The sequence below is a fragment of the Eriocheir sinensis genome, chromosome 5, assembly GCF_024679095.1.
Source record: "Eriocheir sinensis breed Jianghai 21 chromosome 5, ASM2467909v1, whole genome shotgun sequence".
Taxonomy (NCBI): domain Eukaryota; kingdom Metazoa; phylum Arthropoda; class Malacostraca; order Decapoda; family Varunidae; genus Eriocheir; species Eriocheir sinensis.
This window is the reverse complement of record NC_066513.1, coordinates 17,985,083-18,010,683: the sequence shown is the minus strand read 5'-3', so window position 1 is coordinate 18,010,683 and position 25,601 is coordinate 17,985,083. Positions and strand designations below refer to the sequence as shown.

General features: G+C 43.5%; 1 protein-coding gene and 1 pseudogene across 1 annotated transcript; one reads left to right on the top strand and one right to left on the bottom strand.

The window, feature by feature from the left end:
- Nucleotides 1–14,385: 14,385 nt before the first annotated feature.
- Nucleotides 14,386–15,517, bottom strand: LOC126984776 (uncharacterized). Its single transcript, XM_050838847.1, has 2 exons — nt 15,351–15,517; nt 14,386–15,245 (listed from the first exon to the last, which is right to left on the bottom strand). The coding sequence occupies exons 1-2, from the start codon at nt 15,360–15,362 to the stop codon at nt 14,547–14,549; spliced, it is 711 nt and encodes a 236-aa protein (XP_050694804.1). The 5' UTR covers nt 15,363–15,517; the 3' UTR covers nt 14,386–14,546.
- Nucleotides 15,518–15,758: 241 nt separating this feature from the next.
- LOC126982991 (uncharacterized) lies at nt 15,759–17,424 on the top strand (annotated as a pseudogene).
- Nucleotides 17,425–25,601: the final 8,177 nt, after the last annotated feature.

The following is a 25,601-nucleotide window of genomic DNA, read 5'->3' as shown; positions in this document are numbered from 1 at the left end:
TCTTTCCCCCTCTCCACACACACCTTGTCCCTCTTGAGACTTTGAGCGAAGAGAAGGGAAGACCCACCATCCCTTCTTTCTCCTCTCCCCTCCTCCACCATCACCCTTCTCTCCCTAAAGCTTGAAATGAAAAGAAAGGGAAGCTCACCGCCACCTTTTTCTTCCTTCTCCATCTTCTCTCTCCCCACACACATTTACCCCTCCTAAAGGTTGAAGGAAATAGAAGAAACTCACCACCACTTCATACTCTCTCCCACACACCTACACCTTCACTCACACCTGCTTCACACACCTACGCACCTGCACTGCCATCAACACGCGTCCCACTTGATTGCCTTTTCCACACACGTTTTCCCCATACCTGTTTTTCCTCGATGGCATTCACTCTCGCTGCCTCACCACACATCGGTCCTGCAAATCGCACGTTTTATACGCACCTGCACACCTTCATTACTATCAAACACATTACCTGCACACCTGCCCTCGTACACACACATGTTCTCTATACTTCCCTTCCCTCCCATGTCCTTCTGTTTTCGCATGTCCTCCAGTTCTCTCGTCCTTCCCAAACCTGCTCTCCAATCCCACACCTGCCGCTACATACCTGTTTTCTACCCCACAACTGTTCTCGTATCCCCCACCTGACTTTTGCACCTGCCCTCTAACATCACACCTGCCTCCTAACTCATGAATTTAATATAGACTTAGTCCCTGCACCTTTCCCTTCTTTGGCCTCTTTACCACACACCTGTTCCTGCGTCACACCTTCTCCCTCCCCCTAACACCCCCCCTCACCCCTCACTGCAACACGAAACTCAGTAACATAATTTTCCTTACTCCCTAATATATCGCTCCTCCCTTTATTTCTTGCTTGCCATTTCTTGCCTGCTGAACCTTTCCTCGTGCATTACCTCACCCGTTTGTTCTTCGTTCGCCTTTTAATTCTGGCGCAGCGACATTCAAACAAATATCTTTTCAAACGCACGTGTTCATTTCGCGAAACAACGTAGTATTCCGTTCAGAGAGAGAGAGAGAGGGAACACTGGAAAATTAACGGAACATCTTCATTTTACTGAAACACTGCATTTTACCCCAACGTTAAATTTTTAGGGCGAATTTTCATCAAAGTCATGGAGCCCCTGAATATAATGGAGAAGGCCGCGGGAGGGAATAAAGGTTCTTAGGGCCGACGGGGGAAGGAGGAGTGTTGCTTGAGGCTCAGGTCGGCTCTCGGTGTGTGGACGCGGGTATCAAGCCTTCCCAACCCCTCTAAGCCGGACTGCCTCACACACACACACACACACACACACACACACACACACACACACACACACACACACACACACACACACACCTTATACCCTCACTTATTAATTTTAATCCCTATAGAAAAAAACTGACAAAATGATATAAAAATGATAATGATAGTAAAATAATAATAATAATAATAATAATAATAATAATAATAATAATAATAATAATAATAATAATAATAATGATAGTAATGGTAATATGAAGACTGTATCTATTATTATATTTATTATCACCATTACACGCAAGAACTATGTACATTCAAATACACGACAAACAGAAACTAAAAACAAACAAACCCGGAAGTGCATACCTGCCAAATTACAGGTGACGATTCGCTAATGACACCTCGTTCACCTGGCCCCGGAGGAGAGCTAGGCGGAAGGGGGGGGGGGGGGCAATAACACGGGACACACAAAGGTCAGAGGTCGCGGCTGCAAGGGAACACTCGCCCATTTATCACCTTGCACTTTTTTCTTAACATCTGCTTTTGTTTTGAACTCGAATTTTAGCGTATTTTGTTTGCCCTTTTTTTTAACATTGCTTATATTCGTTTTGTATTCATATATTTACAAATTAGCCAGAGGAACTTTCTCACCAATCAACACTTTGCATCCTTGTCTTTACGTTTATGAGAATTGATAACTCGTATTTTACCTTATTTTGTTTGGTTATTTCTTCCTCCTGTTGTTATTCATATTTTTGTTTACGTTATTAACAGAAGAACACTTGCTATGAAACACGCATACGTTATATATGTTCAATAGATTATTCTCGTAATTGATCTTGAAAGCTCAGATTGGACATGTACCTCTTGCTTTCTTTATACGATTTTTCTCTTGGATTTCTGTCTCTTGCTGCTAGACACATTGCTGCTCTTTCTTTCCCTATTTTTTCACATCACAGAAAACAGTTCAAGTGAAAAACAAGTAAAAAATGAGTGATAAAAAGTCCATTAATTATGTATGACTTGAGGCTGCTTTTTAATGCATTTTGTGAATCGTGTTTCGTATAATTCAAATATCTTTCCAGTTAATTCAAATGTTGCAGCACTTTTTAGACGCTCGTGATAATCTGCCCTTTTTTCTGATATTTGATATTTCTGGTGAATGTGTTGTTTTTTCTTTTCTTTTTTATTTATTTATTTATTTATTTTTTATCTGTGTCGTCTCATAGATCTGTTGCTTCATCCGGTCGGAAACATTGCATATTTCAGATAAGTTTAATTATGCATGCGACGTTTTTTTTGTCTTTTCGTTTCCATTTTCCGCATTTTCTGTAACTTTATTCATATCTTTTTCGGTGTCCATTTTTTTCGTCTCCGGAAATTGTCACAGTTATCTAAGATATAGCAGAGTCGTATATTGATTTTTTTTCTATGTCTCTTTATTTTCCATACTCATAATTCTATTCATTTCAGTTCTATTTTTAAGTTTCCATTTTCACCCTTTTCGGATTTTTTCTCGTTTTATTTGTTTCCCTGTTTTTAGTTTCCGTGTTTTTTTAGTTTCCCTTTTCTTTTATTTTATTTCCTTTTCCATGTAATTATCATTGGTTTCAGTGACTCACTTTTTAACGTACTTTCGCCTTTCCTTATCATTCACTAATACTGCTGGCTAGATCTTTACTTCATTTAGTTCGATGCATTTTATCAAGTTTATTCTTTTCATGGCAATTTTACTTCGATAACATTCTAACTTGCTTTCGTATATTTGCAGTTTTCCTCTTAGATTTGCAGCTGTCATTAAACACGCTGTCTATTGTCCAAATTTTCTCTTACTCGTTCAATCTTCTACTATCCTTAAATATTCGCATCTATTTTCTTTTTTGATGCATATTTTGAGGAGTTACTTATCTACAATTTTATTCTGTCTCTCCTCCGTTGCGATATTCTCAGTTTCACCTTTTTTTTTCACGGTCTTTCGTTATTTTAATTTCTTCGTGGAGGCTTTCCCCTTATTGCCTGTATGCAAATTTGGGCCTTGCGAACATGAATATTAAAGGCGATTCTGTTATGCCAATACACTGGAAGAAGACTGACCGTGAAATGAACAAATATGGCAATGTTGACTTTGGTGAGAGTTCTGATCCTCCTCCTCCCTCTCCTCCTCCTCCTCCTCCTCCTCCTCCTCCTCTTTCTCCTCCTCCTGTTGTATCTGATCCTTCACCCTCCCTTTCCCTTTTCTTTCTCTTCCTCTCTAGGTGCTTATCCCATTATCCTTCCTCCTCCTCCTCCTTATTCTCCTCTCTTTAAGTATCCATTTGCTAAGTCTCCCTCATTATTTTCTCGTAAATTGTTCAACGTTTCTTATTTTTCCATATATTTTTTATTCATTTTCCTACATTTTTCTTAGATATTGCACCTTTTTTTCCTCCTCCTCCTCCTCCTCCTCCTCCTGCTGCTCCTTTTCCTCCTCTTTCTCCCCTCTTCCTCCTCCATCTCTCCCCTTCTCACTCTTTATCCTCTAGCTCCCTAACCCTCTCAGAATGCAATATTCAAATTATCACCACTACCTCGCAAAGCGGCAATTATTCTCCCTTTCTCCCCTTGCCTTACTTCCCACCCTCCTCGTGCCCTTCCTTTCACTTACCCTTCATTCACCTTCCCCCTTCTTTCACTCCGTTTCCTCCTCCTCCTCCTCCTCCTCCTCCCTATCAAAGAAGCCACTGCAATACTTTAACGATATTCAAGTTGATAATGAACAAATGAAAGGTTAATGTAATGTCCACTCACTCGCTTATCCCTTTTTTTTTGCGGCTCAGCTGTATTTTTTTCGTTTACTTTTTCAACATTTTGTCATCGTCTCAGAAATGTTATGAGCTTATAGGAGATAGGTACGTAATCCTTTTGGAGCACGTAATAAAGTTGCAATTAGTTAATCTCCTTAATTGTATATAATGGAGGATAGTTGTTAGGTTGTTGTTGTTGTTGTGGATGTTGTCAGTAGTAGCGGAAGTTGTATCCCTCACCACTTACACACACACACACACAAAAAAAAAAAAAAAAAAAAAAAAACGTAAACACGCAAACACAAACATACACATACCCACGTAAATATAGTGTGTCGCAAGGTGTGTTTTGCAGTGGCGGTGCGGGGAAAAAAATACCTTTGTTGTACCTCTATTATTGCGCCAGTTTATTTAGGTGTCAGAGAGTCATTCCCGCAGCAGCTGACATCCATTGCCCTGCACCACCACCACCATCACCACCACCATCACCTTATCCCACTCCACGCCCTCCCCCCCCCCACCCCCCCTCGCCGTTCCTCTCTCCACTTTATCCCACTCCACATTGTCTCACTGTATAACATTTCCTCTCCGTCCCTTTTAACTGTACCTGTTATTTTTTATACACCTTTCCTTGCTGCCGTTTATTTTTACCTGCTCCTCATTAATTAAGAGGTAAATTAGCCGTTTTCTTAATTACCTAGATATGTTTACTTTCTCTATTAGTCTGTTTGTTTTATCTACTGTGTTAATTCGTCCCTCTCCCTCTCTGTCTCTGTCAGTCTATATCTGCCAATCTATATCTATCTATCTGTCTATCTATCTATTTATCTATTTGTCTCTAGAGGTGTTGAGGTGAATGGGATGTTCTGTATTTTCGCAGTCTTGTAATTCTTTCTAATGAACCGGTCGTGTCTGTTCGTATGTTTGCCGGAGGTGTAAAGGGGTTTGGTAGCATATAATTGGTGTGAGGTGATGTGAGTAAGTTGAGTTGAAATGAGTAGTTAAACTGATGTAGGTACTTTCAGACAGGTACAAAGGGCAGGGTGTGAGTAAAGGGAAAGAAGGTGTGGAGTCCTGGTATGGTGTGAGGTGATGTGAATAGGTAAACAGATGTAGGCTGGAGTTAAGTACCTTCAGACAGGTGAGAAGGACAGGTGTGAGAGGGAAGGCGACGGTATGAAGTATTAACATGTTGAGAAAGTGGAAGGAGGTGTTTGAGTGCATCAGGAACTAATTGTTGTGTTGTGTAAGGCGACAAATAAGTGTAGGGATGTTTAGAGGGTTTTAAGGTTGCTTAGAGAATGTTTAGAGGATTTTAAGACTCAAAAGACGTGTGATAAGGGCAGAGATGTGGGAGTGAGGGGTCAGGTCTGGAGTACAGGTCTTGGGAGAGTCTAGATGTGTTTGTGTATCAGGTTTGTACAGGTGTGTAGGATGGAATGTCTCACCCCCAACAATCTGGAATCAAAATGGTGAAAGTTGGGTGCAGTTTTCTTCCTTTCACGAACAGTACGAAGGAACCGTGGGAAGAGAAAAAAGCAGAATGTTTAAGAGAAAACTCACAAACTCACAAACCGAAATCACAAAAATTGTTTGCATCTGTGTATTGCTTCTATAATTTTTCACCTTTTTTTCTTTTGAGTACGTGTCCAAAGCCACTATGAAGATTGCAGACGTCGATCTAGTGTTTCAGAATACATACACACACACACACACACACACACACACACACACACACACACACACACACACACACACACACACACACACACACACACACACACACACACACACACACACACACACACACACACACACACACACACACACACACACACACACACACACACACACACACACACACACACACACACACACACACACACACACACACACACATCTCTCAAAAGAACGACCACCACCTAAGCCCAACAACAAACAACGAAGCGCCACAAACAGACGCAAAGGTTATCGATAGAGACTCTAACAAACACATCCCGCCAACACAAAAGGGAGAACCGAAAGAATTATAAATGATGCAACACGTTCGCCACTCAGAGATGCTTACTTGTTTTACTCTTCACCATTTCCCTTCCGCATCTCTGAGTAGCAGCAATACTACTTCTGGTTTATTGATTGGCAGAGCTCGCCACGGCTCCTCGCTCTGGTGACATATCGTAGAAATTTGACCTTTGAACCTCTCTCCAGTATCCCATAACAGCGTCACACTTCAGGGAAACAAGCAGGAACGTGGTGCAAAGATAGATAGAGAGATAAAGCTACAGACACAGTGATACCGGCTGACAAACATGAAGACAGTCAGACGAACATACAGTCAGGCACACCCACAGATGAAAGAAGTGCAGAAACCAAACTCAAACACAATTATACAACAGCAACAGCAGCAACAACAGCAAACCGCCCCCTCAGAGACCCACAAAAACCAACAGCACATAGAGAGACGACACACCACACAAAGAGAATACATTAAACCACGTCAAAAGTTTTTCCTCGCAGATTCCATGCATAGTTGTCGCCCTTGAAGTACACGCAGGAATGAATAGATTGTTAGACAGACTGACAGGCAGAGAGAGGGGAAGGAGTTTTTATTTTTGTGGAAGTTACTGTTCAGCTTCATAGGTTACAAAGATTCAAAATACGCGAACACAAAGACAATACGAAATTCTAACCTGGACAGAGAGAGAGGGATTGAGTTTTTCTTTTAAAAGGCAAGATACGGATCAGCTCCATAGGTTACAGGTAGATTCAAAGCACAGAGAGAAAGAGAGACATTACGAACTTCTCACCTGGACAGATAGAGAGAAAGGATGAGGGCTTTTTTAGAGGAGAAGTTACTGTTTAGCTCCATAGTTAAGTAAAGGTTCAAAGCACACAAAACACACAGAGATAGAACACGAATTTCTCACCTGGACAGACAGAAAGAAAGGGGGACGGATTTTTTTTTATAGCAGGAGATGGTGTTCAGCTCTATAGATAAGCAAAGGTTCAAACCACACACAGAGACAGTATACGAACGTGTCCTACCTGCCCTCTGCTAACAGAGTACGTGTTTACCTTCGCTCGCCTCCTCCTCCGCCGCCCCACCGCCTGCGCCCGACGTTTTAAGGCCACTCATTAGCGGATTACACGCAACGCTTCCCCCTCCTATTTGCTGAATACCGTGTAAATAAGGCCGCATCATATTTTGGAGGGGAGAATTTTCCGTGTGTGTGGAGAGAGAGAGAGAGAGAGAGAGAGAGAGAGAGAGAGAGAGAGAGAGAGAGAGAGAGAGAGAGAGAGAGAGAGAGAGAGAGAGAGAGAGAGAGAGAGAGTGTGTGTGTGTGTGTGTGTGTGTGTGTGTGTGTGTGTGTTTTGGATATGTAAGAATGAGCACACAAACGTGGGATCACTGAGAAACACACACGCGCGCGCATACACACACACACACACACACACACACACACACACACACACACACACACACACACACCCCGACCCTCTAAAAACAAGGTTACCAGACCATATACAAGTTTTTTTCACCCTTTAAGTGCCGACCGGTCGTGTTTTCCTGTCTGCCCATACCTGCCAGACCCGCCGTCTACCTGGGAATCGAGATGAAGTACCTGCAATTAAAGGGAAGAGATTTGCATATGCTAGCGCTTTCTTGTGCCTATTGTTTCCATATTTTGTCACTTATTTTCTTTTACGAATTTCTGAAATTTTGTCTGAACTCAGTATTACATTTATATGATATGTGATTTTTTTTTTTTTTTTACTGCACTGAATATTAATTTAGTTGTGTCTTTCTAAATCTGTTGCAGACGAACTTCCAATGTTACAATTTTAATATATGCAGTCTGTGGTATGTGTGTGTGTGTGTGTGTGTGTGTGTGTGTGTGTGTGTTTCAATGTGTTATTATCATTTTTACTTCGTTTAGGTATTTCAAAGCCTATTTTTTAAAGTCTTTTGCCTCCGCTGCTCGCAATAACGAAGGTTAACTGCATAGTCAGTTTGCAAACTCGCGTATTAGTATCCTCCGTCCATTGCTGTTGCTTCAGTATCTTCATTATGCTTTCGTTTTGCCTTTGTTTAATATTCTAGCGTTGCGCAGCGTCCATTATTTTGACAGTTTGATTGGTAACAGCAGTAGCCGGCGTGTGCGTTTCACAAATAGGTTTCCCAGTTTTTTTTTCTCTCGTCCCCCGTTCTCTGCAAGTTTCGATTCTGATTAAATTCTCTGCTTTAATCCTCTTTGCTGACGGTTGACCTTCCTTTACGACTCAAAATTGAGATTGAGATTCATCAAACCGTTATATTTTTCCTCATATGTATTTTTAGGAGCCCAGTTATTTTTTTTACAGTAAAAGAAGCAGCTCAAGGGAAAAAAATAGAAAAGGAAAAAAAGCCCGCTAATCACTGCTCCTATATAAAAGAGTATAGAGGAGTGGTCGAAAGAGAGGTCAAATTCGGAAGGAGAGATGTTCTGTTACTCTCTCTCTTTTTTTTCCTGTTGTATTATCACCACTAGTTCTAAATACTAGCAGTGCAGGCGTTGGTCACTCGAGACTGACTGGTATACATCAAACTGTTATTATTAATCATGTTATAAGCCACTTCTGAGAGCCCAGTCGCTGTTTACTTTTCATACGCTTGAATTTCCATTACTCCTTCTAAATCCTTCCAATGCCTGTTAGCGCATGACGTGGATTACACAAGTTGTATCATAATCCTGAGGCGCCTTTGGAACACACGCGCCTTACCACCCGGCCTCCAGTCTGAAGCGAGGGTTGTCTGCGACTCCGGGGTGACCTTGACCGTACCGTTGCTTTGTTGCCCACTGCTCCCGCCTCTCTGCTCTTTATGCTCCTCCACTCTCTCCTGCCATCTTATGAATATTTCTGGCACTTGATTCCGGGGTGACATTGACCCTACCGTTGCCTTGTTGCCCACGGCTCCCGCCTCTCCTCTCTTTATACTCCTCCACTCTCTCCTGCCATCTTATTAATATTTCTGGCACTCGATTCGGTCCTGCTCCTGCTCACCTGTACATCCTGCTCCATCCCCAACCTATCTCTCATACCTTACTCTCCCGATTATTCCCCAGACTCTTTTTTTCCCTCGCCCTACTCTTAACACTTTAACCTGCTCCGTTTTTGCTGCTTCACCCTATTACTTGATCATGTCCCTCCTCCTGCCTTTCTTTACATCCGTCTCCATTCCCTTAACTAGCATATCATCCACACCTTCCTGTCTTGATTCTTTTTTTACCTTTTCTTCTTCGTTGGCTTCTTCGTTTTCGTGTTCTTCTTTTTCTTCTTCGTTTTCGTCTTTTCTTCTTTCTTTTCTTCTTTCGTAATTTTCTCCTTTTTCTTCTTCTTCCTCTTTTTTACCCTAGTCTTAACACTTTAATTAACCTGCTCTTTTTCCGCTACCTCACCTTGTCGTAACTGCCTTCACCATCAGATCTTTCACACCTTTTAATTGTTCTACCTCTTGCCCAGCCTACCTCCTCTCTAATGAACACATCCCTGCTACTCCACTCTATCCTGTTCTCCCCGGTCTCTTTTTCTTCCAAATTCAACTTAGTATCTTGTTTCCTGTTCTTACCTAATCTAACTAGCCTCCAGACCTCTCCCCTCTTTGCTGCCTTTGATTCACCGCCTCTACGCCCGCCCACCCGTACTTCAATCTCCCTTCCTTCTCTCCCCCCCGCCGACCTCTCCGCCACCTGCAGCCTTCATGATGATAGAGGAAGCGTTGCCTTGTAAGCGCTTCCTCTTTGCCTCTTGCGTTGTTTCTTTTTTTTCTCTCTTTTTCCCCTCTTTCGTTTTCTTTTCTTTTTTCTTTTTTTACCTTTTTGTTTTTCGGTTTCTTTGTCTTCTTCGTTGGCTTCTTCGTTTTCTTGTACTTGTTTTTCTTCTTCTTCGTTTTCGTCTTTTCTTCGTGTTTTTCTTCTTCTTTCGTCATTATCTTGTTCTTCATTTATTATTATTCCTCTTCTTCTTTCCTTCTTCTTCATCTTCTTCATCTTCTTCTGACATGAAACCGTTGAGTTTTTGGCTATTTGGTGATCACTACTTTATTTTTTACTCACCTTTTTTTTCTAGTGAAGGTGTCTGGGTTACGCGTTTCTCCGTTGTCTTTATTGTCAGTATTTTTTTTCCTCGTCTATAACATATTAGATAATGAGCCTTTGTGTGTGCACGGATTTTTTTTTTTTTTTTTTTTTTTTTTTTTTTGGTTGCTGGCATTTTTTCCTTTTAACGAGAACAGCAATATCAAGTGCCAAGGTCAAGAACGTCATATGACTCTTTCGTAACGAGATAACCCTGTCCGTGTCCGAGTTCCAATTATTAGCTGGAAACACAAAACGATCTAAAAATATCCACCCGCGGCCATGAAGAAAAAAAACGTATCCAGCTCGGCGGTATTAATGTTAACAGGAAATGCTTCTTATAAAAGTTAGTTGCACTCCGTCGCCGCCGCCGCCGTCTCGCCTTAGTTCCGCCACTCCCGTTGTGCCCTGCGGGACTCCCCTGTCGTTGGGACCTCCTTGTGGTCTTTGGCCGTTAATGCATCGCTCAAGGTCCCATTCTATCCCACTGACACACACACACACACACACACACACACACACACACACACACACACATCAAATATCCCGCTAAATTAGCATAAAGTGGAAAAAAAGCAATTATACGTGTTGCAGATCATATTACGTGAAGAGAGAGAGAGAGAGAGAGAGAGAGAGAGAGAGAGAGAGAGAGAGAGAGAGAGAGAGAGAGAGAGAGAGAGAGAGAGAGAGAGAGAGAGAGAGAGCATGCACTGTCAGTAACGAAAAAAAAAATACCTGTATGAATGACAACGAAACATGGTATTCATTTGGTAACACATCACATCGGCGCTTGTTTTAATATGTTTGCGCGCACACACACACACACACACACACACACACACACACACACACACACACACACACACACACACACACACACACACACACACACACAGACACGTTGTATCCGGAGTCAAATAATTCTGTTAATGTACTTTTTTTTTTGGTAATATACTTTCATTTGACGATCGCAGATTCGTATCACTCGAGCAAAAACATTGGCGAAACATTCCACTCCGGCAATGATTTTTTTATGTTGCTAATTAACGCGAATGGAAATTGGTTAGGATATAATGGGCACGGGGACAATTTTTAACATGTTGCCTTGGTATTGGCTGGTGGTGGTGGTGGTGGGCTGTGGTGGTGGCTGTGTTGGACTTGTTCGTGATTGTAATAGTAATCGTGGCAATCATTAATGTACTGATAACGTGGCTGGGTGTGTTTGTATGAAGCTGTATTGAAAGTAGTAGTAATAGTGTATAGACGTAGTAGTAGTAGTAGTAATAGTGATGTAGGTGATGTTATTCTTGTTTGAACTGGGTGGATAGAACCTCAGGGATAGTAAGTTCACTGCACCGGCGCTTCTTAGATAGGAGATTACTGTGTGTGTGTGTGTGTGTGTGTGTGTGTGTGTGTGTGTGTGAAGGGTGTCTGGCTTCTGTTTTCGGTGCGGTGTGCTTTGCGGCTAAATATGTTTGCTACAATAAAATAGACAGCGGGAAAGGAATACCTCCCCCCCAACACAAACACAGATCTAACCCCTAAACACACTCACCTACATTCACACAAAATTAAATAAAAAAAAAAGCTAATTACATTTCGCTGCTGTTTTTCAGCCTCCTCTACTGCGATTCGTTTTATACTATTTCATGAGCGCTATATTTGTCTCATCTTCCTTTAGACAGTCCACCACCTCTTCCTTGGTCTTCCTCTCCTACTTCTGACGTGCACCTCCAGTTTTATTACTTGCCTTCCTTGTCAGTTATTTCTTCCCAATACATGTCAGTACCCATTCATTTTTCCTTCTTGTGCTTTTTTTTTACCCTTTCGTAACTTTCACCGCTCCTCTGATGTAAGCGTTTCATGTTCTCTATATTCACCCGACATCTATCCCAATATCGGCATCTTTGTTACATCCATCTTACGTTCTCCCACCTTCTTCACAGACTCCGTTTCCTTGTCATACACCATTGCCTCTCTCTACACCGCCATATAAGACCATTCTACGAACTTATAATAGTAATCAGTTTCGGCCCATGGCGACAGTAGACTATCTTGGTGGGGCCTGGTGATCGGCCCTAGCCTGTAATGGCGCAGGCAAGTGTTTATAGAGGCGCCATCTTGTTTGGCTCATGCTGCCACCCGGAGCTCACCTATGATCCTCTTACAGAAAGAATCTAGAGTCCGGGTTGATATGTGGCTTATTATGGCTTAGGCCACTCGACTGTAGCTGAAAAATCCCAGCTTATGGCGGAGGGTGGGACGCGAGCCTGCGTCCTCCTGGACGCAGCGCCGGCACGCTAACCACTCAGCCACCACCTCCCCATGAGGGAGGTGGTGATCTATAGTCAAACCATTTCAAGTAGTCCGTTTGGGCGTTCGATTCCGTGGGTCCTTTCCTCCTCTCTGCTCTGCCGCACAGTCTCAACACCTATCCTTTCCTCTCATATGTTAGCTATAGGTAACATATGAGAGGAAAAAGTAGGTGTTGGGACTGTGTGGCAGAGCAGAGGGGAGGAGAGGACACGCGGAATCGAACGCCACCATTAAAACATTAAAACAGGACTCAAGAAGGATGTTTTTATCACTGCGCAATATCACACTTTATAACACTTAACGTATCCCAGAGGCGTCTAGAGATGATGAGTAATGTTAATAACCAGGGCAAGGGTGGCTTTCGTGCCCCGCCGAAGCCCAGCACCTCACAGCCCGGGAAGGGAGGGCGAAGATCCAAGGGTTAATTCTGACACATAGACACAGACATAAGGTTCTTAATTTCCTGCCTCCTAAATAAAACATCTCCCAAGCGCGCACTGGCTCTGCTTTGAAATTGCGCGTTGAGGAGCAAAACATTTACTTCTCGAATGTTTTATTGAGTTCGTTTTTGGTGTTGAGATGTAAGGTAAGTTTTTTTAATTCAATTTGGGCCTTAAGAGATGAGCGTGTGCAGTCTGTCTCGAGATGTTAATTATTTCTATGTAATAAAGATTCAAGTTGCAGGAATTTAGACCTATAAATGCATTTCATAACATGGTCTGTCCTCTGCCAGTTTTTGTTTATCCTTGAGAAACAAATGGTGATCCGTTGTATTTTGCTGACTGATAAAATCACAATACCAGCCAATGCAAACGGCTGCCATTTTGTGTTCGACAGTGTCTTCTTTTTACGCATAATGCTACCTCGGGAGAAAAGGACAAAGGTTCAAGGCAACACAAGTGTTCGGGAGGAAGAAAAACAGTCGCAGATTGTATTGCCTCATCGTGTTCCCGTTGGCCAGTGTTGTTGCCGGCCGCTGCACGCGGCAAGGCTGGCGGCTTCGGAATTATAATTATTGTGTTCTTGCAGTATTTATTTTCTTTTGTGGCGACCATGGCGCTTCCAACGGCAAGGTTGTGTGTGTGTGTGTGTGTGTGTGTGTGTGTGTGTGTGTGTGTGTGTGTGTGTGTGTGTGTGTGTAATTCATCACGGCCTGATCACGAGTTGGACTTACTTTCGCCAGCAGGTACCCTCACGACGTGGGCAAGTGCTCATTAGCGTCGATCTCTGGGTACTGCCAGGACCTCACACACCACACATCCCATCCCCCTTGCTCAAGGGGGGGCAGTAATCACTCCTAGTCAACGGAGATAATCCGGCCTGAGCGGGGCTCGAACCGCCGCTTGTTTGGCCGTGAAGCCTTGCAGCGCAGCGCTCTACCGATTGATGGTGGTGGTGTGTGTGTGTGTGTGTGTGTGTGTGTGTGTGTGTGTGTGTGTGTGTGTGTAGACAGACAGATAGATAGATAGATAGATAGATAGATAGACACATTCATACACATACATATCCATATACATACAAAAAATACATGCATTCACATATATATACATACGTGATTACACATATATGTATTCATACATACCTGCATACATCCATACATACACGCACACTTATACTAAATCATTTATGTAGATAGACATTTTGATAATAAAGTAGATAAACCTTTAAATAATGAATTATTCTTATGTTAAAAAGTCAAGTACGTGCGTGGTGTTGTAGTAGACCAGATGGTCAAAGATTTGTGGCACTGATGTGAGTACATCAACCTAGGCAAATCCCTTCTGGCGTATTGAAACCTTTTGAATGTTGTGTTTTGAGACTAGTCAAAAGGAAAAAAGTGGTGCATGTTATTTGTCAGTTGTGATTTTTCAAAGATTTTCCTTTTTAGAAAATAGGGTAAATGATATATGAGTATTAGTTATTATGTTTAATTGAGTATATATCGATATCCATGACTTTTGGCAGCATGTGCCAGCGGCGACAAGAAGCCTCGTAGGAAGAAGAGGTCGGGAGATTTGTTTACAATATTTCGCTGTAAGGAAAGGGTGATGGTGTCAAGTACAGGTGATTAGATTAGTCGTAGAGCTGCAGGGCCTCGCCGTTGGAGAGGAGGACGCCAGTGTCTCCCTGAATGAGGATTTTGACTCCAAGAGGAAGCTGAATCTGCCTTCCGCCTGAAGTGATGATTCCAGACTCGCCAACTACGGGGGTGGCACGCTTCTTGCGGTACTGGACGTTGTCACCGTTGGTGAGGACGGCGCCGGAGGGGCCCTCCACTACGATCTCAGCACCAACAGGCAGGTGCCTTTTCTGGCCGTCCTTGAAGAGGACGCCGGAGGGGCCTGTGAACAGCACCTGGGAGGGGGAACGCTTTCTGCGGGAGGGCAGACCGTCGCTGTTCAGCTGCACGTTCTTGCCGCCGGCCTTGACGACACCGGAGGGCCCGACAAGAACGATCTCATCGGCTTGCTCTGGGGTGAACTGCACGTTGTTGCCGTCAGGGTACACGATACCAGAGTAGCCGTAGGGACCCTGAGCCTCCTGTGGGACGGGCACGGGCGCGGGTGCGGCGGGGGTGCCAGCATGATGGGCGGCAAAATCGCGGTCAAACTGGATATGGGTTCCGTCATGCTTGACGACGCCCGCCTCCCCGACGGCGGCGATGTTGTCGGCCTCTTCGCGGGTGAACTGCACCAGCCTGCCGTCAGGATACACGATGCCAGACTCCCCGTACTGGGCGCTGACGCCCGCCGCCAACAGGCACATAGCTACCTGTGGGAGGCGCAGGGAAGGGTAAGAAAGGCGCCACACCTGTGTTCAAGAGATATTCAGAGTGACAAGAGTAGAGACAAGATGCCAAGAAGTGAGTAACCTTACCAAAAAGTTCATGTTTGCCGTCGTGGTCTTCCTCAGCACTCCAAGACGCGGCTACTGGATCGACTGGCTCAGAGGGTAGGAGGCTGCACTTTTATACGGGTCGCTCCGCCACCCTAACCCTTGCCCTTAGAGCGCCAGTGTCCCGCTCATGGACACCCACTAGTAAATAACAAGAACGGAGGACAGTAGTTTAGGTATCAGACTAGCCTCTAAGGGCAGGGGTTAGGATGGCTGTGTTAGGCCGAATAAAACAGCAACCTCTCCACTCGAAGCTATTCGTCCTAGTAGCCCTTGTGTTGGAGTGCTGAGGAAGACCAAGGAGGCAGACATGAAGTTTGTTGTAAGATCTTTCGCCTCTTGATATTCTGTCATTACTTGATTTGAAGGAAGTTTACGCTGTAGGTGCGCATGGCATCGGAGCTCATCTCTGGCTCATTAGCCCTCGAACCTGTGGAGGGTAAGAACATTATCTCGAGACACTGAAGCAGTGTGACATCGGGGTTACCACAGTTTACATCATTTCCTTTATAGCCTTTTCCTATTTTTGGTGCTTTTATTTCTTACGTCTGATAGTCTTTAGTTTATATGAGTATGTTTAAGGCATTGTTTGTTGTTCAAACCATAATATGACCGTGACAATTACGTAAAAATTGGTGTAATTAACGCACCGATGTCTCCTTTCGCACCAACCAACTTATCTTGTCCTACATATGTTCTACTAACCTTCAAACTTCTTGGAGAACCAAAAGGAAGTGTTTATAAACAAAAAAAAAGGTGAGAATAGCCATGAAAAATATGTGCTAACTCACACTGCCGCGGGCGGCGGAGGCTTGCATGCCTCCCCGCGTTAGCCTAAAGCCGCTAAAACCCAACACGAGTATTCACGCTCTAACCTATGTGGGGGCTTTGCACCCGTCACCGTCTACGGCCACTAAAAGACAGGTGAATATATGTGTAACCTCCTAACGGGGACCGCCGCCCCCTTGACACTCCTATGTTTTAACATCTTGTCGCATTGGACATATTGTCGTTATTATTCTTTTGCACAACAGATGTGGCCTCAGAACACTCAAATCAACTAAAAATCTATAAAATGGAAGATAAAAAACATTTGTCACTCAGAACAACTCTTGAACACAGGTGTGGCGCCTTTCTCGCCCTCCCCTGCGCCTCCCACAGATAGCCATGTGCCTGCTGGCGGCGGGTGTCAGTGCCCAATACGGGGAGTCCGGCATCGTGTATCCTGACGGCAGGCTGGTGCAGTTTACCCGCGATGAGGCCGACAACCTCGCTGCCATCGGGGAGGCGGGCGTCGTCAGGCATGACGGAAACCATGTCCAGTTAGACCGCGATTTTGCCGCCCATCATGCTGGCACCCCCGCCGCACCCGTGCCCGTGCCCCTCTTGCTGGAGGCTCAGGGCCCCTTCGGCTACTCCGGCTTCGTCAAGTCCGACGGCAAGAACGTACAGTTCAGCCCAGAGCGTGCCGATAACATCGTTCTCATCGGGCCCTCCGGTGTCATCAAGGCCGACGGCAAGCACGTGCAGCTGAACAGCGAGGGTCTGCCCTCCCGAAAGAAGCGTTCCCCCTCCCAGGTGCTGTACACAGACCCTTCGGCGTGCTCTTCATGGATGGCCAGAAGAGGTACATGTCTGTAGGTGCTGTGATCGTAGTGGAGGGGCCCTCCGGTGCCGTCCTCAGCAACGGTGACAACGTCCAGTACCGCAAGAAGCGTAACATCCTCACCATCGACCCCATCATCACCCCCTCTGGCTTCATCACCCCAACAGGAAAGCTTCTTCACCTTCCTCCCGGCGTGACCGTCGCCATTCTGGGCGACACTGGTGCTCTTCTCTCTGACGGAAGGGCTGTCCAATCCCACGAATAAGTCTTCATTTTTGAGATTTTTTTTCTTCCTCACGAAGCCACGAATATTCAGTATATGGTCATTTGCTGTAGAATTAGGAACAGAATAAGGAAATATTTCAGTCATTTAACTCAAAAAATTGCAGATGATTAGAGGCTCGTGTATTTTTTTTCTGTACAAATGAGTTTCTAATAGAAAAAAAATATTTTCCTTAGTGATGATTAGCCATTTTTTTTATTAGACACATTAATCGTTATAATTCTACTGGAATGCGTACTTGAAACGTATTCATTAAATAACATGATATAATTAGTAGTAGTTGTAGATTTAATATTATTATTATTATTATTATTATTAGTAGTAGTAGTAGTATTGTCATTATAATTAATGAAAAAATCGTTCATCTGTCAGCAGAATAACTTATATAGTTTTACGTTGGGCCGGTAGCGGCGGTAGGCTTTCTTGATGGTGCCTGTTCGTTGGTCCCAGCCATTAATAGCACAGGCAAGCATTTTATAGCGGCACTATTCTTGCTTGAGTCGCGCTGCCCCCTAAGCTCCACCTAATCCTCTTTATAGAGTTTCGCAAAAGTTCAGGTTGATAGTTGGTCGTCAGGACAGTATGTGGGTAATTTTATGCCATTTGGCGATGACTGGAAATTAACAGCTCGTAGCGGCGGGCGGGACTTGAACCCGTGGCTCCAGATCACCGCGTCGCCACGCTGACCACTCAGCCACCACTTCCCTCGACTTTTAAATATATTTGTTATATTATTACCTTTTATGTTGAGAGACTGAAAAAATGTAACAATGGCGAAATTAATTTTGTTGTATTAAGAAGAGGGAATAGTTACGATACAGCTGAAGTGACACTGTCGACACTCAAATCTCAATCCCGCCCGAGCTCCGACCCTTTCTAGGACTAGTATCATAATTTTTTGTCACCACAGACATAGAACAAAATTGCAACAATATTAGTTGCGTTTCCTTTTGCTTTCACTTTTTAGCGAAACCTGTTTTTGGATGGAGGGCGGAAGCATCCTGACCTACACGTTCGGTTGACCTTGATATGAATAGTTGTTTCTGAATAAGTATTTTCATTTTCTTCTCTTTGTATCTGTTTGCTCTAAGAATAGTGTTTGCATGATTTGAGGATACTCCTATTCGTTAATACTAGGCAACAGATTCGTGAGTACCTTAGATACACACAAACCTGTTAATATAAACTAAACTGTTTGCTATGTGAGAGTATGGACACCGTTATCTATAAAGGTACGAATAGATGGCTACCTTCCGCAAGAATTTTATGTATACCGTAGATAGGGGAACACATACACAACTTTATAATAAATTCAGCTGTACACTCCGCGATAGTGTGATAATCGCTTTAGACAAGTCATTGAATTAAGTTACATCCTTCAGCGTAGTAATAGGCAGCATTGCAAACGGGTAGGTAAAGCACAGAGGCCGAGGCGTGAACGAGTGAACAGAGGGTGTGGACGAGGTCCCAAGGCCGAGGAGGACCAGTGCCCTTATCCTGCGTGGGTTTAGATGGTGTATTTATAGAGACGACGGCGTTGATTCCTAATAGAGAAATTAAAGCATGGGATACTGAGCCCTAAAAACTGGCTTACCCTGCGTCCTGTGGTCACCTAACGCGTCCTCTCTGCGACTTGGCCACAGCTGCAATAGGTAACAGACACACGCGGAACAGAATGATCAACGAGCTCTGGAAGTTACTAACGGAAGACTTATTTGGTGTACATGCATCGCTTTCAAGAGTTAAGGTCTGAGATAACTCCTCTGGCGTAGAAGGGAGCTAGTTAGTTTTGCTTAATATATATAATATATATAACTCTCTAGTGTTCACACTTTCTCACGCGATGTACATAAGCAAATTAGGAAACAGTTCAGATAAAGAAAGCATGATATCGTGTGTGTGTGTGTGTGTGTGTGTGTGTGTGTGTGTGTGTGTGTGTGTGTGTGTGTGTGTGTGTGTGTTTGGAGGAGGGGGTGGGGGGGGGACGCTTGCCTTTGTGTGACCATGCTTTTAGGAAAGGCAACACAGCGCCTTGCCAGAGCCCTCGTAACGTCGGTCCTCAAATTCAGCTCGACGCACAACGCCTCAAGATGCATAATTCACACACAGGTCCATCACCAACACCCAAGGCTCTTCGTCCCCCATGCCTCTTACTAAGGTGCCGTCGCCCTTTCTTTCCTCCCTCGTCTTAAAGTAAAACATGTCTTTCGTCCCTCCCTCGTTCTCCCCTTCTTCCCTCCCCTTTCCTTTTCTTCCCTCTCACCTGGTCCTTTCGCATATTTCCCTTTTATTTTACTCCTCTCGCCTACTCTCCCTTCTTCTTGCCGCTCCTCTGCTCTCTGCTCTACTTTCCTTATCTCTTCTTTATTTTTTCGCGTCTCCTCTCCTTCGTCAGCAGTCGTCAAACTACTTATACAGAAAACATATAGATTCTTAATAATGTCAGTTGCCCTCTCATTTTGATAGTGTTGATTTTGCTCCCCCCCCTCCTCTTTCCTGCGGTAACATAAAAATCATACAGTTCCGCGACATTCCTTCATCCCTCCTCCATGCTTCCTCAACACTTGCAACATATATACAACGCACGTACACGCAATACATAATCCGAAAATGCAGTGTATATGACAGAATTTTTGGGGGGTTAAGGATTCCATGGAAGCATGTTTAGCGAGGTCCCAATATATCGACCACTTTCACTTTCCTATTCGCCTTCACTGGGCACTAAAGGTAAGAAACAAGGTAGGAGGAGGAAGAGGATCACCTGCCAGACAGTGCTCGTTTTCGTTACCTTAAAAAGAGTTGCTCCCTCAGAGTGTTTTTGTCGTGCATTGTTTGCGTCCTCCCGCTCCGCCCCGCCTCGGCCCTTCCCGCCCCTTCCTAACCCCGCCCCGCTTAACCTAATCTTGCCCCTCGCAACCATTCATCCCTCCGCCTTTCCGCCCCGCCTTGTGGCTCCCTGGGGCCGCCTCACGTCCCGATGGCTCAGCCTTAAGCGGTGAATCTTAATGCCATGTGCCGCCTCCTCCTCCTCCTCCTCCTCCTTCTCTTGCTATTGCTGTTCCTTCTCCTCCTAATCCTATCTCTCTCTCTCTCTCTCTCTCTCTCTCTCTCTCTCTCTCTCTCTCTTCCTTTTCCTTCTGTTCCTTCTCCACCTGATCCTATTTCCTTTCTCTTTCCTCCTGCTTTTCCTTTTCTTCTTCTTCCTCTTCCTCCTCCTCTTCCTGGTTCAGTCCTCTTCCTGTTTCTGATCCTCTCCCTCTTCCTCCACTTCGTCCTCCCCCACTTCTTCCATCTCTTCCTCCTCCTCCTTCGTCTCTTCGTTGGTCTAGTGGCGTAGTGTTGCGTTTAGTAATATACGTAATACATTAATAGTGGTGGTGGTGGTGGTGGTGAAAGTGATATATTCTACCTAATGCATAGCAGGAAGCAGTATATTCGTTCCTCTATATTATACACATGATATTGATTAGTTATGTATGACCATTTATTCGGTTTTGGGTTATATGAATCACATTTGACTGATTGCACCGATACATAGAGGATGGATGTTAAAGTTAAGGTTTGAATGAAGAGAAAGACGAAGATGATGATGCTTAACGACTGGGATATTCGTAAGGGAAGGGATGCTGGCTGAATGTGGGCATAGTGGGAGATACAATGCGACTAAGGTGAAGAGGGTGGGGCTGTCGAAGAGCGGGAACGGAAGATGGGTGCATTCATGGACATGATAAAAGGTAGCGGGCAGTCTGTTGGTTAGGAGAGTAGTCGATAAAGAAACTGATTTGAGTAGTCGAAGGTTGATAATGAGGGTGTCGGGAATTAAAAAAACTGATTCCATTGTTATTTGAGGGAATTCTTCAGCTACTACTACTGTTTCTACTATTGCTACTACTACTACTACTACTACTACTACTACTACTATTACCACCACTGCTGCTCGTCCACCTTCAACCTCCATCCCCTCTCCAGCCAGAACAGACTCAGTCACCCGAGCGTATTATATGGGCGACATCCTTCCGCGTATGTCGTATCTCAATTTGAAAGCTTGTTAGATAAGGTTACGCCGCGGAGGTACTTCAGATCCAGTAACTTAAGACACAACACGACGCGCCTCGGGGTAACATGAACGCTGGATATTATATTACTGGGGAGGGAAGGGCGGCGTGTTGCAATGTAGTAGATTGTTTGTACTATCATCTACCGTCATTAGTGTAGCATTGATATCGTGTTTACGTACGCTGTTGTATGGTTATGCCAGTGTGTGGGGGTCGTAAGTTCTCCTGCGGTATGTTAAGGATACGTTCAGGGCTTGTAATCTAACCTCGTGTACTTTTTTATTCCTCCGCAAGAAGCGAATCAATGGGCTGAAACTGAAGGCCACGAAGGAGTAGGACGCTGCGTAAGACCGAGGAGATGAACGTGGGACTGTGATGAACGAGATTTTAAAGTGTGTGTGTGTGTGTGTGTGTGTGTGTGTGTGTGTGTGTGTGTGTGTGTGTGTGTGTGTGTGTGTGTGTGTGTGTCCTTAGTCTTCCCTGGAGCTTTGATTAACTGTTAAGATTTGCGTTTCCGATGTTGCTTATTTAGCTGCACAAGGACACACAAAGATATAAGGACACGGCAAGTGACCAGACGGCCTACACGTGGCAGCACCTGGAGAGAGTTGAATGTGGCCTTTTTTTTTCTTACCCTTTCTTAGTTCTTTTCTCCATCTAAGAGTAGGGTTATAAATGCCAGCCCTGATTCTCCACTTAAGCGATAAATTTAATTGCTCTTCTTGTTTTTGTTTTGGGTTGTGATGGTACTAATACTACTCCAACTATTACTACTTCCACCACCACTACCACCACCACCACCACTAATAATAATATAATATATAATAATATTACTACTACTACTACTACTACTACTACTACCTCTTTTACTACTACTACTTCTACTACTACTACTACAACAACAACTGCCACTATTACTACTACTACTACTACTAAACCATCACTACCACTAATACAACAATAACAAGTAAAACCACCACTATTCACTCTGCTACCACTTCAAACACCACCACCACATCCACATCACCATCATCATCATCACTTATGCATCCATCATCATTTATGCATCTTGGCATTGAGACCAGCGTTCATTTAGTGCGCCAGGACGACATGCCGCGCGAGAGCCCCTTTGGGAGACGTGGAGCCCTGCAGCGAACCTTCCTTGGTGGGTCCGTCCTCCTCCTCCGCCACTAAGCACCGCCAAGCACTCGTGTGCCCTGAGAAAGCAAGAAAGAAACTGTCGTTTAAGCCTCTTTTCCTCCCAGTATCGACGTGACAACGAGACTCTGGGGTGAGATTTTCCGTTAACGTGACTTTTCAGAACCCAGAAGTGACCTTGGGAGGACATGCGTTTTTTTTTTTTTCTTTCTTTCCCTCATGGAGATTCTAACGCATTTTCTCCCTGCCTCGACCCGCATACGAAAGCCGAAACTTGCTGGGATGGGATTGCAGTCGCTCCAGTAATGAATGCAGGGGGGAAAGAACATCGATTTTGCGGTGAACGTTGAAATGGAGCCTGACGACCTGTGGGTATTCAGGGAGTTCAGTGTGTGTGTGTGTGTGTGTGTGTGTGTGTGTGTGTGTGTGTGTGTGTTTGGGCGCCCCAGGCTGTTTGGCTACGTGTTTCCAAAGCCGCATCTACGGGAAGGAGGAAAGGGAAGAGGAGGAGGAGGAGGAGGAGGATGTTCATGTATCTATTCATCAAGGGACGCTGCCAAAGTACTAATCTAAACACACACACACACACACACACACACAGTATCACTCACACATATTATACCTTCCCTTTCCCCACCTATCTCTCTATTCATCTCACCTCCTCTCCCACCCACCCACCTCCTCCCCCACCTGCCTCCTCTCCCGCCCACCCACTCTCCAGCGCTTCCCAAACCCACCGTTAAAACCATCTTCATTTCCACCCAACGCACCCACCGGTTCAACCAACTCCCTCCCTGAACTCACATTTTATTCCGCCGTCACTCTCACGCTTTGTGTAACCCGCCTCCCACTCATTCATTAACTCTCCCTTCCCCTCCCAGCCCACCTGCCTCTCTGTCACCCGCCTGCGCCTTTACTCTCTATCTTTTTCTACCTATCTATCTGTCTGTCTATCTATCAATCTTTTTCTGATCAGCGGTTGGCTAGCTCATTTTAGCGCTCTCCTGTGATATGATGTGAAGTAGAGGAGAGAGATTTCGGTGGGCAGAAAAATCAGCCCCTCAATCATTACATCTCTGGACAATATATCAGAAAGATTGTTAATAGGAGCTGGATGTAATGAGGCTACCGTACTTTAATCCGAAACTATTGAAGTACTTTTGTTTCGGGAATTTACACCCGAAAAATTATTGGTCCTGGTGCAATGTACTCGTGGTCGCAGATAAATGGAGTGATCTGGCGGTATCTCGTAATATTGGGGCATTATGGCGTTGTGTGCAGCGGATGTGTAAAACAATCACTGTAGGAATGACATGATATTGTAAGGATTCCCACGAGATCCAGAAAGAAGGATGGGATAGGGTATTAAGGTCAGGATTAAAGAGTTGTTACCCTCAGTATGACACAGATATGGCAAGTAAGTTTTGAAAATCTTTAAATCAGGTTTTCCTCTCTAATCACAATTATATCTGATTCATTCACTTGACGGTAGAAGTATTTCCGTTACGTTAGTAATAGACTATGCAGAATTGAATAAAATCATGAACGGAATCTGCTAAGCATGTAATTTTGGTTTGCATTACTGTTTAAGTTTGTAAATATGTTCACAAGACAAATGTATGAAAGATACGTATATATTGAACCTTAATCTCCCCACCAAATTGACTTCTCTTTTGGCCACTCTTCTAAACTCTTTTTTTTTCATAGAGGCCGTGCTCAGCGTTTGTTTGTTTTTTCTCATTATTTTACTTTGGCCCCTTAGCTGCTTCCTTTGCTGTAAAAATGATAATAATACAAACACTGCATTTTAAAAGAAGAGGTATATAGCTAATCTGTCTGGTGGAGTCTGGCAGCACAACTGTCGACCCCTTGGAACACAATATGGCAGGTTGTCGCTTCTCTATCTTTAAGGGTCTCTATCTCTGCCCGGCTCCTGTGTACCTACCTTTCCCTTTCTCTTTCCTTTTCTCCCTCCCCCCCCTAACATCCTTCCTCTCCCCCTTCCTCCCCTCCCTCCTTCCCTCCCCACGCTGACAGCCAAGGTAAAAGTAAAGTCCCAAAGTATTGATTTTGGGACGAGAAATTCGGTGAAGTGAATGCAAAGCTGCCTCTCGAAAGGTGTATGTAAAAAGGATATTTGTCTGTAAATTATTGTATGCGCCATAGTTAGATTCCCTTGAAGATGACGGCAGCGGGAAGGCATGGCTTAAAGGTAAAATTAATACACATACACGTCCAATTAAAGGGCTGGAAACATGAACGATAGTGTAAGTTAAGAATATATGTTTGGAATTCCATATATAGGAAGTTTTCAATACTTGACGAAAAAGCGTGAAAAAAGTGTGAAAGGCATGTTAAAAAAAAAACTATACATATACACGTCCATGAAATGTTGTAATCATGAACTATAGTGGAAGTTAAGGATATCTATTAGAATTCCGTATATAGGAGGAGTTTTTAATCATTAACGAAGAGGCATGAAGGAAGTGTGAAAGGCATGTGGTAAAGCTACGCACTATATATATATATATATATATATATATATATATATATATATATATATATATATATATATATATATATATATATATATATATATATATATATATATATATATATATATATATATATATATATATATATATATATATATATATATATATATATATATATATATATATATATATATATATATATATATATATATATATATATATATATATATATATATATATATATATATATATATATATATATATATATATATATATATATATATATATATATATATATATACACACGTCCATAAGTAGCTCGAAACATGAACCATGGTGGAAGTTAGGAATATGTATTAGAATTCCGTATATAAGGAAGAGTTTTTGATATTTAACTAAGAAGCGTGTAAAAGTTATTACACGAGGGACATAAATAAGGAGCATTAAATCTTAAAGGTGAGGCAAATATATCACTAAACCATAATTTATGAGAGAGAGAGAGAGAGAGAGAGAGAGAGAGAGAGAGAGAGAGAGAGAGAGAGAGAGAGAGAGAGAGAGAGAGAGAGAGAGAGAGAGAGAGAGAGAGAGATCAGATATACATTAATTTATCACCTTCACGAGAACCGAATGAAATGA